The 16,972-nt window shown below is 37.5% G+C and overlaps 1 protein-coding gene across 1 annotated transcript in view; it reads right to left on the reverse strand.

Moving 5' to 3' along the window:
- Positions 1-1,227: 1,227 nt before the first annotated feature.
- BMP5 (bone morphogenetic protein 5) overlaps positions 1,228-16,972 on the reverse strand; it is a 117,391-nt gene continuing 101,646 nt past the window's right edge. Inside the window, exons 5-7 of the mRNA XM_057699346.1 lie at positions 8,767-8,843; positions 6,874-6,984; positions 1,228-3,065 (exon numbers count right to left, since the gene is read on the reverse strand). Of these exons, the coding sequence (XP_057555329.1) occupies positions 2,916-3,065; positions 6,874-6,984; positions 8,767-8,843 (338 nt within the window). The 3' untranslated portion in view covers positions 1,228-2,915. The remainder of the gene's footprint in view (positions 3,066-6,873; positions 6,985-8,766; positions 8,844-16,972) is intronic.

Here is a 16,972-nt window from a genome sequence, read left to right on the forward strand (position 1 = left end):
CATTTTCACTTGTAACTTTGAAATGTTCCAGCCACACTCCCACTCCCCCCCAAAAAAACTGCAAAAGGAAAAACATAGAGAAGCAGGTAATCTGAGAGTGAGATTATATGATCTATTGAGCAGTTGATTGAATGGTTATGAGACAATGACCTGTGTTTGGGAATGAGGATTTCTTTTACCATGAATGGAGCTACAGAATAAGCTAATCACTCATTGTAAATGTCTTGAGAGACAGCATTTGCCAGACTGTATAGTAGCCAGTAGACGCTGGCTCAAATTCAATGATGGTGATACAGGGATTATAAAACGGCAGTTCTTTACTTGGGAAAAAAATAATTTTGCATTTTCTTTTTTGTGTTTTCTTCCATCTTCAATGTAAACAATTTCTTTTTGCCTTAGTTTTAAAGAACATAAGTATTTGTAATTGATACTCTTCTAATTTCAAAAAGGATTAGGACTGCTTTACAAAGCAAAATACCTATAAAGCAGAAAAATTAAAAACATACAGACAAAAAAGCCAATACATAACTAGCTAAAAAGACCTGAGTAGTTTGGATCCTGTTAAAATAGTTCAAATTATTCAGAATTCTGGTAGTAGCTTGAGTATTCAAAGTAATACTAAGAATTTACTATAATAGTTATTTGAGAATAATGTAACTGACCATATGAGCACATATGTGTGTATACACACACACACACACACACACACACACACTATATATATATGTATATATATATATAGAGAGAGAGAGAGAGAAAATGTAAAAATACTGATGCCAAATATCTCTCTTCTTAAATGAAAGAGAATAAGTAAAATAATTTCCCATCCTAATCTTTTTTTTCTTCCTATTTAAAAAAATTTCTTTGGGGAATTCCCTGATGGTCCAGTGGTTAGGATTTGGCGCTTCTACTGCAGGGGACATGGGTTCAATCCCTCGTCAAGGAACTAAAAGATCCCACAAGCCACACTGCATGGCCAAAAAAAGAAAAAGAAAAATTTCTTTGTTGTTTAAACAGATTAAGGAAATATTTAATTCATGGATGGTCGTTTTGCTCATTTAATAGTGAGTTATTTATCAACAGCACAAAAACTAGTTTTGGCAAGTAAAAACATGTAATCCACAAACATTTTACATCTGATATGCTTATAGCCTCAGTTTATGATGTACTTACATTTTGTATCCCTCTTAAAAAAAGAGCCAAATGAAGAAGCACAGTAGAAACTAACATCACAAGTTTAATATATTTTAAAACATAGAAATATATTTAAACAGCGCATTTAAAGAATAATATAATAGACTTCCGTTTCTTATTCTTATAATGGTATACCATTAATTCAAAAATATATTACTTAATGTACCCCCAATAGTTATTATCAAATTTATTTTAAGATAAACTGTATTTAAAAACAACATTGCAATATTCCTGAATCACGAACAAACCCATAACATTTTTAAGCTATTTCTGACACAAGTTTTACTTTAAAAGTCCAAAAGGGTGATTAATAAATGGTACTTGATGAATATTTTAGATGAACTGTAAATAATCCTAGCCGTGGAGCCCACATAAATAGCAAGTTATCCACTAAATGTCATTCTTCCAGAAGTCAGTGGATTAAAGACAAGCCTTAAAAGGCAGAGAGAGAAACAGAGAGAGAAAATAAATTAATTTCAGAGGGAAGAACACACATGCACCTACACACAACAGAACCTTCCCGTTTGGAATTATTTGTGCTTGGAGGAAGGTTTACAAAATCCCCCTCCAAAATAAGGTTTTCAATGAGCTCATTCTCCAAGATATGAAAAATGGATTTCAGCTGTTCTTTCGAAATGGCAATTCTGTCAAAGCCATTCTGGGATTTGGGGTAATTTCCTCCAGTTGAGTTTCAGTGCTTTTACCCTAAATAAAATCCCTTGCTTCACATCAATCAGCAAACTCAGTTATAAAAGAGAGCTACAGAAAATGGTCCTGTCGGCCTCTTTGCTTGGGTATATTTTATGCATTCAGTGACTCTTGTCTGCGGGGAGGGAAAGGAAGCATGTGTAAATGGTTTTTTTTTTTTTTTTTTTTTTGGACTGTTTTTAAATCTGAAAAAAAATCTGCAGCAGTAGTGTTCTAGATAATAGGCAGACATGATTTATTTGAGGTAAGAAGTTTGCACTATGCTTTTTTAGTGTTAACTTGGAAAGTTATGGACACAGGCTCAAGTCTGTCTCCACAGAATTCCTGAAGCTTTGAGCTCTTTGCAAAATCTACAACCCACGAGCCAAGAAGGAACACTTTCCTACAGTTACACCAATTCTGTTCAAGCAAACAGTTATAACAGTTATGTGCAATCTTTCAGCTTCTGTGTTCTGCCTCCCGTTTCTTTATTCAAATCCAGTTCAACATTTCACTTTATCTAACAAAGCAGAAACTCTCAAAGAAAAAGTGTTCCTCCAAGCATTTTTGTTTGGGGCAGTTATTTTTTTTTAAGTTTTATTTCTAAATAAATATCCTATCAGAGTTTTCATTGGCACAGCCTAACCAAATGCATTCAGTTTCTTTCAACAATACTTAACAGTCAAAGGAGTTCTGTCTAATTTCAGCAAATTATATAAAAATTATAATACATTAAAAAATGTTGAAATGGAATAGAATTGGACTCAGCATATCCTATTGAAAGTTAGACGGGGCGATCTATTGCATAATGCACTGACCTATAAAATACATTTTACTGAAAAGGCATCCACAAAAGAGAATATATACCTTTAAATAAATAAAAGTGACTATATACATGATATTATACACAGGCTACAGAGATGAAATGAGCCAGGCTAATTTTATGAAATTCCCCTTTTATCTGAAAGGATACTTTTTATTGTAGTCATAAACCTTAATACAGATCTTTTTCTTAATACCATTATTATCGAATATTAGTGGCAGCCACACGAACGCACTACCATATTTCTGTATTTTTTCAAAATGACATTGGAGCTGTCATCAAAGTACAACACAGAGATGGCATTTAATTTGGTTGGCGCGCAGCAAGGCTTTGGTACGTGGTCAGGAAACATCAGATGAACCTGGCAAGGAAAAGAATTTTGTGTTTTAAGAAATAAGATAGACATTTTGTCTGCAGCTTCTTGTTTTTTCACTATCAGACACCCCCTTAAGCTGCCTCCCCTTCTTCTCTTTATGTTCCATGGTAGGGGATGGGGGTTGGTAGTGATGGATGGCTTCTTAAGGGATATGTGTATAAAAACAGATGATTGAACTTAAGTATTAATACCTAGACTGGACCCACCAGTTCTAATTACATGTTGGGGCTTTAAAAAATATTCTACCAAGGAAGGAAAACTCCCTCTATGGAATATTCAGTGGAAATTTTCCTAGGGGAAAGAACATGGTAACTAACAATGAGTTGCTTTTAGTTAAAACAACCACTTCTATTACTTCGTGAGAAATACAGAAGTTATAAGTGCAAAACCAATGAAGCCACACCATTGGACTGTAGAAAGTTTTGGATCTAAGAATGCCTTTTAAAAGATAACTAACTAAATCAATAAACTTTTTTAATAATAAAATTAAAAGCTGTGCCAACTCTTCATTTTCCATGGTAAAGGAAGTATACAAATCACAGCAAAATCAACTCTAGGTAAAATCCAATACTTTCTTTAAAGCAATGATTTCAACTCTTCTCCCCATAATTTTTTACCAGATTGGCCAGAGTTTAACATCCTTTGACTTGCTTTCTCCCCTAGACAAGTGCCAAAAAAGCAGGCTAAGCTAAATCAGAATCAGGGAGCTTAGTTAGTTTACAAATTAAATATCCATCTTCCCCCCGAAGCCTGAAAAGGTAACTGCACATGGACAGTGAAATGCTTAAGTAAAGGGTATGCTCTCATTTTGATCAGATTGGCAAATTTGCCACTGATCTTCACTAATCAAGGAAGGAGCCAGAACACGGTCCCCCCTTTCCCATCTGCCCCACCCCCTGCCCTTCCCCCAGAGGACTTTATGGGAAATCCCATGGAGGAGTCCTAAGGGATCTACAAAGAGAAAATAAAGCTCTTAGAGTCTTGGCTGCACAACCTCCTGGCTGAAATGATATAGGAGCCCTGCCTATGGACAGACACAGCAGGAAAAATGAGGTGATCGGACACGGACGTGAAATTTCCTAAGACCTCACAAAACTGCAAGCTGGATGGTTTCTCCAAATTTCAGATGCAGCCTGTAGCCCTCCTCAGCTCTATCCTCCTCAACCCCCACACCCATGATGGATAACCCCGTGCTTCAGGAACCGCCTCACCAAGCCATCACTGAAAAAATGGGATTGTTCTTCAGTCGTTTCTCAAACATATTCGTCACAAACCTGCTCTCCTTTCGCAACAAACACGCCTGTCTTGTTTCATGTCCTTCACAGGACAAACGTAGAGAGTGTACATTGCCAGGAAAAGAAACAAAAAAACAAACAAAAAAACCCCCACCAAACTTCCCACGTCCCTTCAAGTTCTGTGATGACTTATGCTCCAAATCCCAAGACGGTGATACAAACCAGGGTCCTATTCCAAGTCTGTGTCAGTGTTTTAAAAAATGTTTGTTTTTAGATACTGCCTTCTAGACTACAGTCCTAAGAGCTGACAGTACATAATTATATATATATATATATATATATATTTTTTTTTTTTAAGAAAAAAAAAGACAGATGGGGGTATTTGACAAAGAGTTTGTTTTTTTTTTTTTTTTTTTATAATTAAGCTTTGTGAAGCCTGAGGAAATTTGGATGTGTTAGATGCATATCTAAGGACACAAAGAAAGCTCTCTAAGTTATTGAGATGACAGTACAAAGAGCTTAGCTTCTGGTAAATTAAGTGGCATTTCTCTATAGGCTAATAGTGGCTGTTCTATTGTGACCAGACAGAAAGACAGTGATTAGGGCTCTTCCTTTAAGACATGAAACAGCATCATTCCTCTCTCTCTGTGATTGGCTTTCAGATGATTCACATTTTCAGAATGTGAATTCTCATACAGAAGAATAGAAGGCTGGAGTCCACAGACATTCTTTTCCAGGAGGAAGTCTGAATACAATATAACCTTCCTTGTACCACATACCTGCTCCCCATCCCCCAGTAATGATATCCTATATCAAGAACTGCCTATATTTATACATAGCAAAGACGAAGGAATATCAGAATTTAAAATGCCTTCAGGAATCTACTTTATACTTTGTATATGGCAACTTCATTGGTCAAGAATCAATAAAAAGGAGAATATTTCTATGATATTGGCAACATCAAAGCAAGTTCTTCACTTTAGACAGTGAAATAAGACCTGTAGCAAACTAAGGTTTTCTTTCAACCAATATAAATTTTGCAATCAAGGAAGAAATAAGAGCTTCTCCCTACACCTATAAGTTTGCTGGGTATGATACATTAAAGAAATCTAGGGTGGGAAAATCAGTGTTGGGGAAGGACAAATGAGTAAAAGTTTCCCATTCATGGGGACTTCCCTGGTGGCTCAGTGTTTAAGAATTCACCTACCAATGCAGGGGACACCGCTTCAATCCCTGGGCCGGGAAGATCCCACATGCCTGGGAGCAACTAAGCCCATGCACCACAACTGCTGAACCTGTGCTCTATTTACAGCCGGCGAGCCACAACCACTGAGCCCATGTGCCACAACTGCTGAAGCCCATGCACCTAGAACCCATGCTCCACAACAAGAGAAGCCATCCTAATGAGAAGCCCACACACCACAACAAAGAGTAGCCCCCAATAGCCACAACTAGAGAAAGCCTGCATGCAGCATCGAAGACCCAATGAAGCCAATAAATAAATAAGTAAATAAATTTATTTAAAAAAAGTTTTCCATTCATTATTAAAAAGCAACCTGATAATTTTATGTGATTGTATTCTAACTTGGGGGAAAAAGAATATTTATAAATGACTGCCTTTCAAAATATATATTTGTTTTTATCTCTCTGTTTCCTCTCTACTCCAAGGTTATTTCCAAAGTTTTTGACAACATCTATGCTTTGGTTGCCATAGATGTGCATCTTCATTGTCTAACTGTCTTGTAGTACCTCTGAGGTCAGAAAGATGCCAGCAAAATATCAAGTCAATTATTTAATCTGTTACTATATACACACTGTTCTTTGTTCATAAGGCAACTGGGGGTGTTATTTCCATCAGCTTTAAATTATAAACTAATTGTGAAAAAAGGTAACCTTCTGAAGAGTTGACTCCTCACAAATTCTAATAGTTACTCTTTCTGTTGGTCATAAACAAACCTCACCCACAAAGACAGATTTTTTTCTAACAGTTACTGCTCTCCTACTGCAATCCACCAAATAACTCCACTCCCATCGTCTTGATTCTAAAATAGCATGTTCCCTTCCTTTTGTCCTAATTACTTATAGTTGAAATGTTCCTATGAACCCAAACGTTAATGTGAGATCACATCATGTAGCCTATGCATCTTCTAGGAGCCTCTCCCTAGTCTTCTATAGGCTGCCCCTGACACACACACACACACACACACACACACACACACACACACACATACACACACATCAACTCACACATCATGCGGCAGGCATATCAGACTCTCAAGGGTTTTTATGAGCTCATTATATACAGTACGACCATTTAGAGACCATGGGTTAACATTTCATTATCTTTTTTCACAAAAATAAGTCGAGATGATTAGAGATTAAGTCACTGTTATACCCATAAGTGTGGAAGGGACAAAATGAAGGCACAATTGTTACCTTAGGAGTCTGAGAAGAGAAGAAAATGAACTTTTAACTCTAAATGGATACTTTCGTTTAAAATAACTTTGTAGGAAGTTTGCATCATAAACCACTTTCCATCCTGCAAAAAGAAAGCATACCAGAGTCTGAACGATGGCATGGTTGGTGGCATTCATATGGGCATTGAGTGGGAAAGAACATTCTCCATCACAATAAAAGGCAGCATATCCTTCTGGCGCTATAATCCAGTCCTAAAATGCACAAAAAGAGAAGAAGAAATAATATCACCAAAATAAAAACACAGAAAAACAATACTAAAGAATATTCAAATATTATTAATATAATATAATCTTGGTTGGTTTCTCTTCTTGGTCTAACAATTATTCTAATAGGACAGCCTCCCCCAAACCCTTAATTTATGGTTAAGTTAAAGTTTACAACAAAAGTATAAATATTTTCACAAGAAATTGTCCTTTGTAATTTCTCCCAAGAGGTCGCTATGTAAGATACTCACAGCCTGTATTAACCCATGTATTCATGAATAAAGCTGTAATCATGAAATAGCATTCTAAATATTGTTTAAACAGGAAATGATGAACTCTGGAAAGTTCAAGTGAACCAGAAAGGAAAAGTAGAATAAACTTAATTGAGATAACTCTCATTGCTTTTTAGTAACTCATTCCTGCTTTAGAAGCTTGACAAGCTCCTAAAGCTGTAAGATTTGTTCCTTGTCCTATTTTTCTTTCCCTTCATGTTTTAACTTTATAGTCTCTTTATAATACATGAGTTGGAGAAAATTCCTGAGTACTGTATGTGAAAAATTTTAGAAAGCTAAAAATTTGGCACTTAAAATGATGGCCCTGATTTTTTTTTCCAGAGATGTAAAACTTGTCACAGATGTAAAATTATTGAACAATTCATATTGAAGATTTATCATAAATTTGAAAATGCTTACATGTTAATATTATTTCTCAATATGATAGATCATATCCTGAGATCCACTGTAATGGAATAATGTAATCTAAATGATCCAATTTAAACTATTTCGACATAAAGCCATTAAAAATTATTTTGGTTAAATCGTCCTTCTTGCCCTGTTTGTGAAGCATATGTAAAAGATTTTTAAGTACAAGAAAAAAATTTTTTTTCTGTAAATCTACCTTATGACAGAGACATAGTCGAGGGTTCTATTTCTTTCTTTTTTTTCCCTTTTAAAAAGGATTTTATTGACATATAATTGACATACAATAAACTGACATATTTAAAGTGTACATTTTGATTTGTTTTTCTTATTAGTCATCTGAAGGTTCTATTTCTTATACCAATAGTTTGGGACCATAGGAAGCAAATGGAAATTGCTTGAGTTAGTCTGAAAAAATGGGCATTAAAATGAAAAGTTGGGGATATGTAAACAACAGTATTTTTTTTCACTTTCTAAGGTTGCATTTCTTTTTCAGTATAATTGTTTCTTACCATAAACTCTATTAGTTATGTTTCAAGGGTGAACAGATGATGGAGAAATAAAAATGATGTGGATAATCCACATACTGAACAGTCACAGCAAAAATAATTGGTTACTGGGACTTCCCTGGTGGAGCAGTGGTTAAGAATCCGCCTGCCAATACAGGCGATGCGGGTTTGATCCCTGATCCAGGAAGATCCCACATGCTGCAGAGAAACTAAGCCCACGTGCCACAACTATTGCGCCTCTGCTCTAGAGCCTGTGAGCCACAACTATCGAGCCTGAGTGCCACAACTACTGAAGCCCGTGTGCCTAGAGCCCGTGCTCCACAACAAGAGAAGACACCGCAATGAGAAGCCCGTGCACTGCAGCAAAGAGCGGCCCCCACTCTCCATATCTAGAGAAAGCCCACTTGCAGCAACGAAGACCCAATGCAGCCAAATAAATAAAATAAATTAAAAATAATAATAATTAGTTACAGTATAGGAAACACTACAGACAAAGATTACGAGTAATTCAGGATCAATAATAAAGCAGAAAAGAGGCAACCAAGCTGACTGACCATCCTTACCTGCCATCCCAGATCCCGGAAACTCACGTAGAGTTCATGCTTCTTACAGGCTTGTTTTTGTTCACTTGTGTTATAGTCTGAAGATAAAAATCAGATTTTCAACAAATGGCAGTCTATCAGGTATACTAATATTTCTTTTGTGAGATCGCTGATGAAATCGAAAGGAGGCTGTATTTGAAGTTGTGAAACAGGAGTTTGAATCTCAAAGCGAAAGCCACTTACTAACCACGTGAACTTCAAGCAAGTCGCTTGTCTTGAGCTTCTTATTCTGTAAAATGCAGACATCGTGTACCTTGAGAGTTTCTAACAAGAATCAGGCTGTATCCTTTGTGTTGTGATGGTGAATAGCCTGATACCTGCCACTCAGTGAATGCTTGTACATTAATTCACTCTAACTACAGTGGTACTTACTATGTTCATATAAATTAAATAGTCAAACAACACTTTTTCTATTCTTGCATGAGAATAGAAAGGACCAACTAGGATGCTACAGAGTTTATTTTATCTTAATATCTCAAACTCAGGATACCCAAAGTGGAGCTTCTGATTGCCCCCCACCCCCAAACTAGTTCCACCTATAGAGGACTGATAGCAACTTCCCAGGCAAAACAAACAAACACAAAAACTGGAGTCAAAACATACTCCTTTTATCTCTCATCTCCACATCCAATCTGTCAGGAAATCCTTACACATTTTACCTTCAAATCCATCCAAAATTCACCCACCCTCACCACCTCCATGATGGGTTCTGGTCCAAGCCACCATCATCTGTCGCCTGAATTACTGCCATATGCTCACTGCTATTCCTCCTGCCTGCCCTGCCCCCTCCCCTCTACATCAAAGCAGCCAAGTGTACCTTTAGGAGTCAATTGAAGTATGTCACGCTGCCGCAAAAAGCCCCACGTGGTTCCCATATCCCTCAGGCTCTCAAGGCTCTACGTGCTCTGGCCTCATCACCCTCCCTTTCGCTCCACTCTGGCCATGCCGCCTCCTTGCTGTTTTGCACACAGGTCCGCTTTCTCCCATCTTAGGGTCTTCACTCTCGCCCCAGCCCCCTTCCCTGCAATGCTCTTTCCCTGGATATCTACTTATCTAAGGCTCAGAGCTTCTTCAGTTCTTCACTTAAGCATCATCTTGTCAACAAGGCCTTCACTGATGACCCTGTTTCAGATTCCAGCTCCCACTCCGATATTTCTCTCCTCACCTTGCTCTTCTTTTTTTCCCCCATTTTGCTGATCATCTCTTAATATGCTATGCATATTACTTGTTTATCACGTACATTGATTCTTGCCTGTTACCTACCTCTAGAACAGCAGTCTCCAACCTTTTTGACACCAGGGACTGGTTTCGTGGAAGACAAGTTTTTCCACGGAAGGGGTGGGTGGATGGTTCAGGCGCGCTAACGCGAGTGATGGGGGGCGGCAGAGGAAACTTCCCTCCCTGGCCCTGCTTGCCTCCTGCTGTGCGGCCAGGGGGGTGGGGGAGGGGACCCCTGGTCTACAATGTCAACTCCCCAAGGTTAAAACTCTTGTTTGGTCCCATGTGGTGCCCTGATATACCCCAAATCTCAGGAACAAGGCCTGGCACACAGTAGGTACTCAAACATTTGAGAAACTGAAGAATAAATTCCTCAGAATATTCCAGAAATGACTTGTAGTAAAGGAAATACATGATTTCCAGGACTTATTTTGGAATATAATCTGAGAAACTCATAACCTTTGATAATTGTTTAAAGGCATTTAGACTAGAGAATCCCCAACGTGCATCTGGCATAAAGTAAAACACTGAAGAAACACAGAATGTTACAGAAAATCTGTATTATTGCCTTTGGAGTTTATTCATATTTTACATAAATAATATTCAAAAAGCTAACCCATTTTAATCATTTCCAACACAGAAAATGAAGGAGGAAAAGTTTTAGGGTGATGGGAGCAGCAAAATAATTTATTTTCAAAGAAGACAGCTAATGTTTTCATCTAGGAATAAATGCTACTTTTACTCTGACTGTTGTCTCTGGTAAATCAGTGTAGCAGTTCACTGTGGAGAGCAGCCTGTCTTAAGGTGTCACCTTCCAGTTTAATTATTTTCAACCTCTGAGAAAATGTATGTGTGTCAAAGATTCAAGGAGCCTGTCTTAACGGGCCCTGTCGTCTGCCTTTCACAGTGACGTCAACTAATTATTTATTTAATGTGAATCTAGAAAACAAGATGATGATTAGAGTTGAACACAGAGACTCTTTTACTTCTAGATGAAAGTTATTCCTGTGTGCAATTACCTTCATTAAAACAAATTAAATATATAGATAATGACAGAAAATGGAGGAAAGGGAATTTATTTGAAACTTAGCACTCTTCTTCCTTGGGTAAACTTTTCTCTTAATTGAAATAGCAAAAGGAGTTAAGTTTGTCCAGGCAGTGAACAAGGGTAAATATAATACCATGAAATGGATAAGTTTGAAACACGTATCATTTTTAGGGAAAAGGAATAACTAATTCTGGCATTAGTTTGATTACAGAAACTTCTTGATATTTAGAGTTTTTTAAAAATAAAATTGGGCTATATATTAGACCAGGGGTCAGTAAACTTTTTCTCGAAAAGGACAGATAGTATACATTTCAGGCTACAAGGTCCCCCTCTCAGTGGCTCCACTTTGCCCCAGTAGCATGAAAGCAGCTGTAGATAATATGTAAATGGATGGATATGGCTATATTCCAATAAAACTCTGCTTATGGATCCTAAAATTTCAATTTCATATAATTTCTGAGTGAAACAAAGTGCTATTCTATTTTAAGTCCTTTTCACACATCTAAAAATGTAAAAACGATTGTTAGCAATTGGGCTGTAGAAAAACAGGTGATGGCTGGATTTGACTCTCAGGCCTTACTTTGCTGAACCCTTCTCAGATAATCAAGGGAATATTTATCCATTCATCCTTGTCTTAATGAAAAGCATGGAATGTGAATAAAGACCTTAGAGCCAATAACACATTCAAGTATATCTGAAAAGCCATAAGCTATGCCTAAGCTTATTTGAATTCCATGTTTATAAAAAAAGAAAGAAAGTAAAACTTAAAAGTCAAAATAGCACTGTTCCATCCATGCAGCTTTTCATGCAGGCTGAGTGATGTATGTAATGTAACATCACATAAAGGTAACGCTCAATGAAATTTACAACAGAATCTGGTTCCAAGAGTCTGATTTCATAGAGCGTTAGGACCATATGCTTAGTCTGTCAGAAATAAAAATTAATGGATACTGAGTAAATGTTGTACCCAAACCAGCAAAGTCTGCAGTTAGGTTTACTAAATGCTTGGCAGAATAACCTGTGGGAGAATAGGCAAAAAAATTAGATTTGTATCTTTAAAAATATTGAATGGCGGCCCTTCAAATATGAAAATGAGATGGACATGATGCTACTGTTGACAAACCTGCCTAGAAATGAAGAGTCACATCAGAAGCCACTAAACTGGGGCTTCCCTGGTAGCACAGTGGTTAAGAATCCGCCTGCCAATGAAGGGGACACAGGTTCGAGCCCTGGTCTGGAAAGATCCCACGTGCCGCGGAACAGCTAAGCCTGTGTGCCACAGCTACTGAGCCTGCGCTCTAGAGCCCACGAGCCACAGCCCAGGAGCCCACACTCCACAACTACTGAAGCCCGCATGCCTAGAGCCCATGCTTTGCAACAAGAGAAGCCACCGCAATGAGAAGCCTGCGCACTGCAAGGAAGAGTAGCCCCCACTCTCCACAACTACAGAAAGCCCAAGCACCAGCAACGAAGAACCAACTCAGCCAATAAATAAAAATAAATAAATAAATTTATTAAAAAAAAAAAGAAGCTGCTAAACCGACACTAGAAAAGCATGCTAGCATTCCTCAACCACAACGCAGGCATTGCAGACACAGTATTTCTCTGTTTTGCCTCTTCATGGTAATAATACTGGGAAACCAGTGCCAAAATACTGAAAATATTGTTAGAATATTGTTACTTTATGCCAATTTGTTTATGATCAATCTCTGAAAACAATGCAAACTTATTTATATTTTTACAGGCTATTTTGTTATTTTTTTCTTCCACTTTTATTGAGATGTAATTGACATACAGCACTGTATAACTTTAAGGTGTGCAGCATGATGGGTTGCCTTACATACATCATAAAATGATGACCACAGTAAGTTTAGTAAGCATCCATCCTCTCATATAGACATAAAGTTAAAGAAATATAAATTTTTTTTTCTTGTGATGAGACCTCTTAGGCTTTACTCTCCTAAAAACTTTTGTATATACCGCAGTGTTAATTATATTCATCACATTGTACATTACATCCCTAGTACTTATCTATCTTACATCTGGAAGCTTGTACTTTTTAATTGCCTTCATCCAGTTCCCCCTCACACCCCAATAGTGCAAATTTAATCTTTGTCTTAGTGTGATTTTTTTAAACTTTGTTTTGTCTTAGGAAAAAAAAGAAATACGTGGTTAAAAAAACATCCTTGAGATCTACACAGGGCTTCAATGGTCTGTCCAGTAGTCCCTGAAGAAACAACCAAATAAACACATGCTAACCTAGCTATGAAGGGCACAAAAGAAATAAAGTCCAAAAAGCTCCATATACCAGTATGGGTTTCTTTTTTCTTTAAAATCTAGTGTTAGTGTCTTTAAGGAATAAAATGTAAATAAATCTGTAAAGAAGAAGACAAAAATCCAAAATAGAATTTAACATTTAAACACATCAACAGCTTAAACAAGCCCAATATGATCCAATACTGTTTTTCAAAACAAAGGAGGAGATGTCAGCATTCTCTTGCTTAATTCCCAGAGGGAGATAACGGACGTCAGCACCCACGGCTTCAGGATGTACATTAATTCACAGAAAATGAAAATGACCAATCAAGGTATAAGAGGAAAAACAGCAGGAATTGTGCTACCATAGACTGTTCAAGAATGTAAATTTTGATATGGTCTTGGGGGTAGAGAAATTCATGATAGACCCCAAACAAATAACAATCCCCCCCAAAGATGAGGGATTTCAAATGCTATTCCTACCCTGGCTTAATCCCCATCTCCCATATCCAGTGAATTACTCACCTGAATTTACGAATGACCCAGTAGGAATTACTGTTATTTATTTGTGTAGGGATAACTGTGTATGTCTATGTACGAATGTGTGACATAGAGCAGACACCACAACATAATAACCATCTGATGTGTTTGCTTAGCTCTGCTTAGCAAAGCCTCTCTGTGGATGATGCCACAAACATTCTCACCTTAGAGCTCGTTGACATGAAAAACCATCCACAAAGCTGAGTCTCCAAATGCCTGCCAGATGCCTGTGCCTGAAAGTTTCCCAGAGGCCTCCAACTCACTGTTTTTGTTTCTGACCTCATACTCCTTCCATTCCTTCTACTTGGTTAAAAGGATCACCAGTCATCGAGTGGCCCAAGCCAGAAAATTGAGTACGTTTCTTGATTTTCTTTCTTTCTCCCTCCTACCCTATGTTAAATCCATCCACAACCCCCTTTAACCAACCCACCTCTAGCCCAGTTAACGTAGTAGAAGCCCTTTGCACTCTTGGTCACCTCATACTCCCCAACATCCTCTTTGGGAACTTGATCCTAGGATAACCTTTCATCCCAGTTTCCTTCCTCTCTGACCTTGTCCTTTGCCTTGTTTATGGAGTTCCTTTTTCTCCTTTGCCTTTACTTAAAGTGCTGATGCTCCCACTGGAGGCTCCATCCCTGAAGTTTCTCTCTTACTCTGGTTTCTAAGGCAGCATCAAGTCCTGTGCTTCATCGGAACCATTGGGGCTCATAGCCGCGTCCTTTTCCTACACCTTCCACTTACACTTGACATGCCCATGTCTGGAGTCTTAATGGCTCTCTTCCACTTATTTTGGTTTCCACTTCCCCTCTCCCCAATCTATAATCTTCATTGCCTGGGGTGCTAGACTAGACTCTTAATCATATTTTGGCTTTCATTTTCCCCCTTGGCATCCCATCCTTCATTCTGAAGTCAAGTTGAACTTTTTAAAATGTGTATCTGATTGTGACACTCCTATTTCCAATTGCCTGCACAGAAACACCATAGTTCCTGACCATCACACACCTATGCTTTACAACTTGGTCCCTGTATGATTTTCTATCTGACATCACAGTGCTCTCACACACGAATACCTGCACAGCTGGCCACTGGACGCTGGTACGTGATTCTATAAATGTGCGCATAAGACTGAAATAGCTTCACCCATCCCTCCATTTCTGGAAAATGTCTTTTCTTCCTCATTCGAGTCGTGCTCTATCCACACTGCTCCCACACTACCTTGTACCTACTCTAGTAGAATTATCTCCCGATTATTACTAGGGTGACTGTCTTTCCAATTGTCTACGGGAACACTTTTAAGAAGCAAGATTCTTATGCTACCCATCTTTTAGGAGCACATAGTTAATACTGTGCTTGTCACATTGTGGGTGCTTATTTAACACAATAAATATTTTACAGTAAACCATGCCCAGATAAATTATCTCTGTAGAATTCTCTCTAATTAGAAATTTGACAATAAGTGACCAGGGCTACGTGTAGTGATTAGAGAGAGAGGATTTCTAATCTTCACTGATGTAAAAGTCTGAACTCTTTAGGTACTAGTTCTGAAAAACCAAACCACAATCTGACCAATAATAATAATAATGCCTAACCCCGAATGAGTATGTACCACTCTTCTCCATTCTTGACACATATTAAGTAACTCATTTAATTCTCACAATTCATGTAATTTTACCCTATGAGGCAGGTATTAGTAACATTCTCACTTCACGGATGAGGAAACAGACGCAGAGAGACATGACATGTCCTGCCCGAGATTACACAGCTAGTAAGTCGTGGACAGGGTCAAATGACAGAATGATAGATAAATGTACAGATGGATAGATAGATGAAAGATCTATCGAACTAGATCTAGGCACCAAAATAATTGTCATTTGAGAAGGGATTTTCAAAATTTGCATATTCAGGGCACAGATATCAGCTTTTAGTGTTAATTACTGTAAAAACCATGTGCATTAGAACCATTCTCACATGTGCAGTCTTGCAGGATTTTCACTGCAGTGTTGATTTTGAAAGCCCCAATTTAAAAACAACCAATATTTCTTTTTAAGAGTGACATGATTAAATAAACTGAGATACAAGCGCTGTTGAATATATTATAGCAGTTTAAAAAAAAAAACTGAAGTCACCAATTTGAAAGATGGCTGAAAGATGTTGTTTAAAAATATATAAGACCCACTATATGACACCAAGAGTGAAGCCTAAGGTAAACTATAGATGTTGGGTGATTGTGATATGTCAGCGTAGGTTCATCTTTGGTAAGAAACGCACCATCCTGGTGAGTGATGTTGATAATGGAGGAGGCTGTGCATGTGTTGGGGCAGGGAGGAAATCTCCGTACCTTCCTCTCAGTCTTCTTGTGAACCTAAAACTGCTCTTGGAAAGTACATAAAAACAGGAACCCTCCGACACTGTTAGTGGGAATGTAAATTGGTACAGCCACGATGGAGAATAGTATGGAGGTTCCATAAAAAACTAAAAATAGAACTACCATATAACTCAGCAATATCACTCCTCAGCATATATCAGGAGAAAAGTATAATTTAAAAAGATACATGCACCCCTATGTTCACAGCAGCACTATTTACAATAACCAAGATATGGAAGCAACCTAAATGCCCATCAACAGCTGAATGGATAAAGAAGATGTGGCACATATATACAATGGAATATTACTCAGCTGTAAAAAGAATGAAATAGTGCCATTTGCAGCAACATAGATGGACCTGGAGATTATCATACTAAGTGAAGTAAGTCAGACAGAGAAAGACAAATATTATATGATATCACTTACATGTGGAATCTAAAAAAATGATACTGATGAACTTATATACAAAACAAAAATAGACTCACATAAAACAAACTTACATTTACCAAAGGGGATGGGGGAGGAGAGATAAATTAGGAGTTTGGGATTAAAATATGCACCCTACTACATACAAAATAAACAACAAGGACCTACTAGCACAGGGAACTATATTCAGTATCTTCTAATAACCAATAATGGAAAAGAATCTGAAAAAGAATATATATATAGTATGTATATATATACATACATATATATATGGATATATATACACACACATATAACACAAAACAAAAATATAT

Source organism: Hippopotamus amphibius, chromosome 11 (assembly GCF_030028045.1).
Source record: "Hippopotamus amphibius kiboko isolate mHipAmp2 chromosome 11, mHipAmp2.hap2, whole genome shotgun sequence".
NCBI classification, from domain to species: Eukaryota; Metazoa; Chordata; class Mammalia; order Artiodactyla; family Hippopotamidae; genus Hippopotamus; species Hippopotamus amphibius.